General features: G+C 43.7%; 1 protein-coding gene across 1 annotated transcript in view; it reads left to right on the forward strand.

Annotated features, from left to right (window-relative positions):
• Window positions 1–10,392, forward strand: part of CAMTA1 (calmodulin binding transcription activator 1) — a 245,453-nt gene that overhangs the window by 12,332 nt on the left and 222,729 nt on the right. The window contains exon 2 of the mRNA XM_031062368.1: window positions 8,125–8,243. Within this exon, the coding sequence (XP_030918228.1) occupies window positions 8,125–8,243 (119 nt within the window). The remainder of the gene's footprint in view (window positions 1–8,124; window positions 8,244–10,392) is intronic.

Consider the following 10,392-nt stretch of genomic DNA (forward strand, 5'->3'; position numbering starts at 1 on the left):
AGGGTTGGAATGAGGCTGGCGCCGCTGTCCCTTGGCTGCAGGAGAGAGTTCCACGGCTTGGAGAACTCGGGTGAGTTTTGTCTTTTCTGGTTTCCTCGGGCAGGATGAGGCTGGTAGAGGGACCGAGCGGCCCTTGCCATCCTGCAGCAGAGGGTTTGTGGGTTTTGTAGTTCCTGCTGTGTTCTGTGCATCTGAGCTGAGCTGGGAGGACTGACCCTTGGCGGTGCCATCTTGGCAGCTGTGATAGCTCTGAACTTGATCAGGGGGTGCTAAGGGGGGGTATCCTTTTAAAAGCTTCCTTTTTCCTATTTAAAGTTCAAAAGGGGAAGAATGTACACAGGCAACCGTTTAATTTTGTGTTCTCACAGCCAGCTACCTCTTAACGGAGAGCTTTGCAGAGAGTAGTGCCCGTGTGTTTTGTGTGGGGCCCGGAATTTTGTTGTGTGCTGAGTTCGATTCCGTGCAGTTGTTGAATTTTCTGTTAGTTGAGGCGGGGTCATAGGTGGGATGGCAGGAGGAGATGGTGTTTCTCCCAGCAGCTCCTGAGCTGAGGGTACTGGTGGCGTGGGCTGACTGAAGAGGGCAAGTGGAGCCTCAGATTTAGTGGCTTTGGAGGGACTATTTGGGGAACAGCAGCCTTTTGAAAACAAAACATTCCGGATTTGATTGTTAAACAGCAGAATACTTCCTTTGTGAAAGTGTTACCTGAGGTTTTATTACTTAAACAAACCTGAACTTAGGGTGTGCTGGGGCTGTGTGCTGCAGGATCAGACTGTCGCGGGGAGGAGGCAGCATTTGACGCTCGGCTCAGTCCACTCCTTGCCCCAGAATTTTTGCTGAATCTCAGCGCTGGGATTTTACCAAAATTTCTGTTGTCAGAATTGAAAGCAAACTGTCTCCTGGTGAAGTTTCTAGACCTTCTTCATGAGCTGTCAGCCAGCAGGACAGGTTCATGAAGTGGGCTTCATTCCCTTTTTCCAAACAGGAGGAACTATATATTTGTGAGGTCGTTTTTTTTGCGTACTTTTGGTACTACAATTGTGTTATTCCCGATATAAGGCTTAGGGCTTGTTTAAAACTCTGGTTTTTAAATTTAGTGCTGCATCTCTTCTTGTTAATGATTTTCACAATTACTTTGGCTTAAAGGTTTTTTGGTTTATTTTTGTCAGTTTTAAAGCTACATATGTAGGGAACCTTTCTGGAGATATATTAACTCAGATTTTATTTTCTGTATCAGTAGGTGATGTAGTGAAATGATGATGTAGAAGTACTGTTAAAATGGATACCTTTAAGTTTAAGGTCAGTGCTGACCTTACATTACTAGTGGTCTTAAATGGCTCTTATGAAGAGCTCCTTATATTGGTAGATGTTGGAGGAAGGGGCAGTAGTTACCCTCCCTCTGTCCAGACAGCCTTGAGAAAGAGGGAGCTGGAATGTGACCTTTATTTTTCAGTGTCCCTCTGTCTCTGCTTCAGTAATCCACATGTGTCTGGAAGGAAAAAAACCCCAACCAAGAAACCCAAACATTTCCAGGGAGTGAAACAAGGCTGGGTGGAGTGCTTGTGGAATACCGGGCTGGTTAATTGGAATGCAGTGCTTCCAGCAGCTTCCTGCAGCTTCGGTGTTCCCTGGCTTCCTCTTCCACACCTTGCTGAGTTTTCGCTTTGTAGTTTTCTCCCCTCGCTTTGTGTCCTGTTTTCACCTTCCTTGGCTCCTGGCAGCCCTGTGTTGTGTCAATGCTGTGTTAAACCCTGTGGATTTGGAAAGGCAGGTTTGCCTGGGGGTGCTCTTGCCTTTGGGGTACAGCACTTGCCCTATTGCCAGGGCATTGCTGAAGGGCCTCTCTGTGCTGAGGAGCAGTCATGGCACTGGGTGAATGACAGCAGACTGTCCTCACTGGACATGGAGTGCTCACTGTCCTTCTGCTCACATTACACACTTTGGTTCAGCGGGCTGGGTGTTTCCAGCCAGCTCTCCAGGTGGGTTTCCAAACTCAGACTCTTTGTGGTATGAAAAGTGAAAATATCTGTTGCTGGTGGCTGCCAGCACATAGGGTCAGAGTAAGTGACTGTCCTGGCCTTAGCCAATATTTGAAGACTTCTGGGCAATGTGTTGTAGTGTTGAGAACATCTGTAGTATTGGAAACTGAATAAAAAGATGGTTGATTTTTTACTAGACTTGGCCAGTACTATCCATCACTCCTTGGCTTCATTGCCATTGAATTTAATGATGTAATTTTAATGAAAACCAAGGGGTGAATGAATTGATGACGTGTCTCAACCAGAGTTGTTGGTGATGGTGAGCAGTGGTTTTACCAGAACTGTCGTTCTGGTGCACTTGTCAGATTTAGCAGCAAAGCAGTGAAAGTCAGACGTGAACACGAGGAGTTGCAAGGAGGGGCTAAAGTGACTGCACTCTTTGAACACTCCCAAAGTTTGCTTTTAGTAGGTCCTTGTATGCACCTTCTGACTAAAGGAATTCTCTTGCTCCATTAGGAAGTGCTTGGAACATGCCTAGGTGGGAAAGAGGAGCTTGTTTTGCTGGTGGGGGAAAGTCGACTCGGAAATGTTGCACAGGGCACTTAGCGTATGGCACAAGAAATGATTGTGATTGTGTCACCCAGCCCTCAGGCAGTGTGTGGGCCTTCATTAGGGAAAATTTGGCTCTCAACCCTTCCCCAAAACACACCAAACGCACTGGTGTTCACACTGAATTTAGTTATAAAATGTCAAGAAACTTTATGCTATGTGAAAAGGACAAAGGGACTGCGGTGTATCACGTTACTGGTGGGGAGAACTGGGCCACTCATGCACAACAGCAGCTTTAGCTATATTTTTGTTTCTTATGGTTTTAGAATTGTTTGTAGAGTTTGTCATAGCAACAAAGTATTTATCACAAATATTCCAAGGCACTAAGGCTAGATTCAGTAACTTCTAGAGGAAAATTGTTTTGTTGCTCATCTTTCATACTGCCACCATTCCTGTGATTCCCTCCTCATCCTTTCTGGGTTTTTTCCTTCCTCACTTATTCCATGCAGGCAGCAGTCATGGCCATATACATGCTGTTTGTGTTGGCCTTTTTGCTCCTTTTGTATTTTACCTTTGTCTGGACTGCTTAGTCTTTCCTTGGTCCTCCCCCCAGCCCTGGGCTGCATCCCGTGCTGGTGGCCTGGGAATGCATTTGCTCAGCCAGTGTGTGACCGAGTGCTGGCATCCAGCAGAGCCCTGCTGAGACAGCAGCACTGCAGAGCTGGACCTGGTTATCTTTTCTTAGCCACCCTTGATTGATATTTAGAAATCTGCTTTTGTTGCCAAGAGATTTACTACTGTAATGATACAAATATTTCTAGCAAACAGACCAAGAGCTGTTGGGTTTGCTTCTGTTGCTGCTTGTTTATGGATGGAAGATGCCAGATTGAAGTTTAACTGTGAGAAATAGCATGGCAGTCCTGCAGTTGTTTGGATCTGGAGTCATTCCTTGCATTTATTTCTTCCAGATAGAGTTTGTTGGATTTGTTTGTGTCTGGAGGTCAGCGAGTGACTGAGTGACTATGGTGGCTTCTGTGCACTGTGTTTTTGTGGTGCCACTTGTGCACTGTAGGGCTGAAACTGCCACCTCAGTGGTTGGTCAGTGGTGGTGGGATCAGCTGGATTGCTGCCCCTTTCCCAAATAAGCATGATACTGAGATTTTCGTAGTTTGTTTAGTACTGAAGTTCCCATTTGTAATGTTTAAACACCTCTTCCCTCTCTTGAGGTAGTTAAGGAGATGACCAGCTCAAAGTTATTATTTCATAATAATGGGTTTATAAAACTTGTGTTTGTGAGTTTATGGCTTACTTGTGTTATTTATTTCCAGAATAGACCTGTCTGCAGATCACCAGCTGATGAACATCCTTTTGGCCATTTCTTTATTTTCTAATTACATGTTTTATAGGCAAACTGTGGTAGTTAATGGGGCTGCAGGTCTAAATTCACCTCCAGGATCACCAAAGATTTAAGAACCAGTTAAAGAAAAAGAAAAGGGGGTAAGGGGTTGTTTGGAGAGTGGGGGTAGAGCACAGACTCTCTGTGATTTGCTGTTGTGCACTTCGAAGTTTTATGGCCCGTGGTGCATCCCTTGGGAGGATAAAGTGCAAGGAGCATGAAGAAACCCATAAAATGACGAAGGGTTTATGTGGTATAATTAATGTGGAACTTTCCATGAACTTTATAATACTTACACTTTCTTAATTCTACACGAGTTTCTGGTTTGCTAATAAGTAATCTTGAAGATTGCTAATGGAACTTAAATTTTGCATTTTCATCCTGAATTATAACAGGACACATTGTAGGCTGCTATATTTTAGTCTGTAACTTCCTTACTTGAGTTCTCAGCTGTGGCTGTGCCTGCCTTGGGAAACATTTTTGAGCTGTGGCCAGCTCTGCACTAAAAACCCCAGTGTTGATAGAGCTTTACTGGCAAATCCTCCCCATGCCAGTGTGGCTCTGCTTGCACAGACATTTTTTATTGACACTGGATGGATTTGCAGATCTTGGTGTTGTTAGTCGCACCCGTGGCAAAAATAAATGAGGAGAAAGTTCAAGTAAAAATCTGGATTTGCACAGTAAAACCAAATCAGTGCTGGGATGTTGCAGCTCCTGTTTTTAGCTACTGAGGAAATTTTAGTTGGTGATAAATGGAGGAGTCTGCCTGTGCTGCTGGATGAGCAGGGCTGCAGAGCAATGTGGACCCTTATTCCTCTGCCTTCACAGGAGTTCCCCATGGTGGTGGATGGGCTTGTCAGCTGCACCAGCAATGGCAGGTTTGATTCAAGCAAGGCATAGCATTGGGTGGGGGGCATTGCTCCACCTCCCTAAAAATGTCATGGTGTTATTTGTGGGGAACAGGACCAGGAAACCATGATGGTTCATTTGGAAGAATGGGAACTCTTGTTCCACCAGTACCCTCAGTGCTACCAGGTGAGTAATCCTCTTCTCCTCTCCTGTTCCCAGCTTCCCTGGACATTCCTTCCTGTAGGAATACATTGGTGATTCCAGAGGGCTGAGAAGCAAGTTTGAAGGCAAATGTGTGTACCTCGTTTGGGGCTATGTGTTCTTCACTTCATAGCTGGTTGGCTGATTTTCATCCTTTTCCAAGGTCAGACCTGGTTTGGAGGTCACTGGATTTAGGACTTGCATCCCATACTGTGATGGTTGTGTCTTGTTCTGACCACATGGCTTGAGGAGTCCATAATGAAAACCTGGTTGGATCGAGGCAGGAGGCAGTTGTTTTTCATACAGGGGATTTTTTTTGGAGTGAGGAAATGCCATTGCTAAATGCAGAAAAGGGAGGCATCCGTGAGATGTAGTCGTGTTACAGGATGGTGAGAATGACCTTCCATTGCTGTAATAACAGAAGGTGGGAGATGCTAACAACAGGAGTTGGAAGGTTTAGCGTCAGCAACTTCTACTGACAACTTCTACCAAAACATTTTAAAGGGCTCTATTATCCATAGGCACTTTCTGGATTAATAATACTGATAATTGATGACAATGGAAGAAAGTTAATAAAACGAGCTGAATAATTAAGGTCTGCCAGCCCTGCAAAATAATGGAATGAGTGATAGAGGGCTTGACTGATACGGAGGTAAGGGGAAGTAATACAATTAATGTCAATTAAAATGTGCCCATGGAAAATAAGCTGATGAGATGTAACTGGGATGTAGTTTGGCTGATAAAAGCAATAATGTGTGCTGTAAAATACTTTGCACCTTAATGAATTGAATGTAGAGCAATGCAGTGTTTTGAATGAGAAATGGAAGTGGTGTAAAATGAATGCAGGGAGTGGGAAATGAGTATTGGCTGCATTGGGAGCTGGATCTGGAGATGGCTGGGAGCTGCTGGCCTGGCAGGCCTTGCCTGGCTCTGGTCTTTGCCACAGGCAAGTTGTGTTTTTGTGGATAACCCCAGGTATCACAACTCTGGTGTCTGTGAGGCTTTGAGTGGCCCAAGTGCAGGGAAATAGTGGTGACAGTCATATGTGCAGAGCATTGGCTGGGGAAGGGAAAGGATGTGCCCAAAAAGCCCTGTAGAGTTGATACCTTGTGAGGCTACCTAGAACAGAGGCTAGACAGTGCTAAAGGAATAAATTAGGTATTTATTAAAAGGCCTTCCAAGGATACACCTTGGGCTGTACAAGAGCCTGACTGAGGCTACACCCAAGGTGGACTCTGGGTCACAAGTTTTCACACTTTTATAACTTTTGGTCCATGTCCATATTGGGATTGTCTGATTACAGCTTCAGGTTATGCAGTCCCGTCCTCCCAGATTGCTCTCCTCAATTCACTGTTTACACATTTTGGGCCTGAAGCTGCAACAGTGTCCTTGGTTCTGGTGCTGGAACCAGGATTGTTTTGTGTGACTGAACTGTGAGGAGAACTTGATAACACTTTATATGGAGTTCAGTTATATACTAATGCAGTACAGAATCTGGATAATAAGAAAGCTAGAACTGAAGGCATCAGAGTCATGGTCTGAAATACTCAGTATTCAAATAGAAATCTTGGAGTGGTATAATGGAGAGCACCCTCTCCCTGATTTCTTTAGCAGTCCAGCAGAGATCAATCCTGCCTGGCTACTCCTTGCCCAGGAAGAAGTTGGGAAGTTGCAGCCCCGTTGATTTAGTCCAACACAGGCTCACAGTAAAGTTCCCAGTAACTCAGGGAGCGTGCAGGACTCACAAATTACAGAGCAGCTCACGTTTATCATACACATCGCTGCTTATCTTGTAAACTCATCTGCTGGGCTTGCACGAGCAGTTGATTTAACAGCATGTATATTGTTGAACTTGACACATCCAAGAGTCTAATCAAGCTTTAAGAATACCAGGGATGTCTGGCTGCTGGTGTGAAGTCTCTGCAATTCCTAAGTAATTTCTAAGAATGATCGTGGGCCAGGCTCTGTCGGGTTCACTGCAGGTCACAGGGAATGTCTGTGTTGTAGGGAATTGCAGAGGAGTTTTGTCATAATGCTGGCATGTGTTTTATGATATAAAATGATTAGATGTGTAAAATGAAGTTAATATCCTTTTTCTGTACATTTTCAAGTGGGAAATTACTATAAATTAATTTTGTAGGGTAAAATGCCAGTGAGTAACTGTAGTGCTTGTGTAGCACTGTCCAGGATCTGTCATGGGGTGCATGAGGCTGGTGGAAGATGACAGAGACTATGATGTGTTTGGAGGGAGAACTGATAGAGTCCTTCATTGAGGCTGGTCTCTCTTATGCTGCTGCTTCAGTTCCCTTTCCTGTAGGGACTGATTTGGTTGATAAATACGTGCATTTCATGGGTGCTTTGATTCTTTTGATGGTGTTAGAAGGTGATAGACACCTTCAAGGTGCTGCTGGTGTGGGATTGCAGGACTTTTTGGGACTTGGGTCTTTTAAGGGGAATTGATGCACCTTCTACATATTTAGCAATAAAAACCAATAATTTTGTATTATTTAGTATGTCTGCTTTTGAGACCCTCGGGCATGGTGAGGTAGGAAAATTCCATCCCTCTTCCTCCCTCTCATATTGAGAAACTGCATTTACTTTGAGTTGTGAATGGAAATAGAAGTAATCTGGGTTTAATCAGGTATGGTGTGTTTTAGTTTTAAATGAACTAATAGACCTTGAGTTGCATTTCTGCTGCAGCTTGACAAAATTATAGCAGGTGCTGGGGCTCTGTGCTTATTTACTTGCAAATCCTGTCAAGTGTGAACTTCATTTATGACTTCCCTGGCAGGTCGTGCCGCTGTGGTCACAGCTTCTACAGTGTTTTGTTGCTGTTGCTTGTAAAATTTGCCACTGAGGGAAATAATGAGCTAAAATAGGCACAGGTAAGCACACACAGGCTCCTTTTGTCCAAATCCATTGAAATTCTTCTAAAACTTTGCAACTGGAAAGAATAAAACTGTGTTTATATTTCTGAAATAAAGTTGCGGTTTCAACAGAAAGTTGTTATTTGTCTTTATTGGCATGGCAAATTTTTCTTTTTGGACAGGGGAACTGGGGGGTTTCCAAGTCTTGTGGTTGCTTGAGTCTCCTGGTTGCAACCACCCATTCTCCTATGTGTACATCATAAGTCTCCTCTTTTTTTTCTAGATGATCATGGGAACAGCAATGGCAGTCATGTAAAAATCTTTTTACCGAAGAAGCTGCTTGAATGTCTACCAAAATGTTCAAGTTTACCGAAAGAGAGGCACCGCTGGAACACTAACGAGGTAGTTAAATCTCTTATTCTTAAATGTACCAGCTTACTTAATGCTTATGGATTGTTTTGTGAGAGCATGCCATGTAAGTTACAGGATATGAATTCCCTGGCTCTGGAACCTCTTCCATAAATAATAAGTTGTAATACATACTGAAAGTAAGCTTTAAGTGAGACTTGAAGGTAAATGTGGAAGTTGACTTCTGTTTTAGACTTCTAGGAGTCTATTGCTCATGTGTGTTACTTGCCTCACAGTCAAATTTCACATCACCTTAATGACCTGTTTCAAAATGGTTTAAAATTAGATAGGTGTGTTTGTACCTTGATGAATAAAGTGTTACTTTCCTGTGCTTGAAGACTTCTGAAGAAAAAAAGTGGAGTGTGTTCTTTCCTGCCATACAGGATCCTGGGAAATAACCAGCTTACCTCAGTCTGAGTAATCTCATTTAGAATAAGGAAAACGCAGAACTGGGTTTTTTTTTACTGGAATCCAGTTACTCTGGGCATGCTGGTTCACAGATCACCTGTTGCTGCATTATGGTGGGGTAATTTAAATAAAAAAGAAGTATTTTAAATTCTGTGGGCCATGGTGAAGTTAAAGAACAGCCCAGGTATCTCTACAATCCCTAGGCTTTATTCCTGCTGTGCAGCAATGCTGAATGTCCCATGGCAATACCCACAGTATGTAGTTTTAGTTTTTAGTAGTTCTGTCTTAGTGTAGCTTTGCCATATTTATGGGAATCACTTAATAATAGAGGAAATCCACTTCAGTTAGTGTCTGCTTGTTGAGAGCTGACTGGTCCTGTTCCTCTGATCCCTCGTTTGTAGATGTAAACTTGTTAACAGAACCTATGTTCCCGAGTTTAGCACCTGCAAGTGGCAGCTGAGTGCAGGATCAAACACAGCTCACTTCTCTGTGTGTGTTTGCTGAGTGTAGAATCAATCACAGAGCAGTGACTGTGTGTATTTTTCAAAATTGGAGTCCTTACCCCTCTTCCTTTTAGTGTCTGGAAGTTACAATCAGGTATTTATTTTTAACATACCCAGTACTGTGATAGAATGAATTGGGTCTTCAGGGCAGTTGCTGGCCTTGGCTTTTTTTGTGTAGATGTTTTTGTCTTGGGTCATTTGAATTGAAATGTAAATAACAAAATGTGGGTTGCTGTTTATTCTGTGATAGTGTTTGTATTAATGGGGACAGGGCATGGAGCAGTGGCAATTCCAGTGGCTGTGGCAGATGATGTTTGGACAAACACAGTTGGGGGCAAGGAAGCTCTGCATAGGTTTGTGACAGAATGGTGCTCTTCCTCTTACTGGAAAGAGCTGCTTGGTATGAGGTTTAGTCACTTTAATGTTGCTGCTGTCCCCAGTGCAGAACTCTGTGCACATGTGGCTTTGGGTAGGATTGGTGTGTGGAGCTTCTTATGAGTACAGGATATGGCACAGTTCATTATGCAGCTGAAAACTGTTATTATTCATGAGCAAAAGCAGGAACATGCAGGTGCTTGGTGTGGTGTATTAAGTTAGGAGGAGAATTTGGGAGTGTGGCTGTTCTCCTGAGGGTTGTGTCAGTGTTTTGGGGAGTGGGGAGTGAGCGGCTCTGCTGGTGCTCACCAGTGTATTGCTGGTGGGATTGTCTGGTGCTGTAATTCTTGATGGATTGTTTGCTGATAGACACAGGTCATCAGCTGGGACATTAAAAACAGACTCAGCCCCTGGAGTCTTACTGAATGTCAGATTCCTCTCTCTCATTTGTATCCCCTCTTCACAAATCTCTCACTGAGGCTGTTATGCCATGGGGATGTGGAGCTGGGTCTGTCCATGGGTTGTAGCTTGTGCTGGCTCTGCCATCCTGTGTGGTGTGGTGTGGCTGGTGCAGTATCCCTGTTGCATGATTTAAATGAAAGAACTTTTCTTGTGGCCTGAGATTTTTTGGCCCCATTAGCTCAGAGGGGGGAAAAAAATAGAAAAAGCCAGAGTCTTATGCTTAGATGAAGTCTTGGAAATTTGTGTTAATTATGGGGGAGGAAGGAGCTGAGCTTCCAGATTTTACTGCCTTCCCCACCCCCAATCTGAAAGTTTAATTCTGTGCACTGTTATAAAACTTGAAATTTTCTTAGGGTATAATTGAATAATAATGTTTGACTACATTCCAGAGGCAT

Source organism: Geospiza fortis, unplaced genomic scaffold (genome assembly GCF_000277835.1).
Source record: "Geospiza fortis unplaced genomic scaffold, GeoFor_1.0 scaffold132, whole genome shotgun sequence".
NCBI lineage: Eukaryota > Metazoa > Chordata > Aves > Passeriformes > Thraupidae > Geospiza > Geospiza fortis.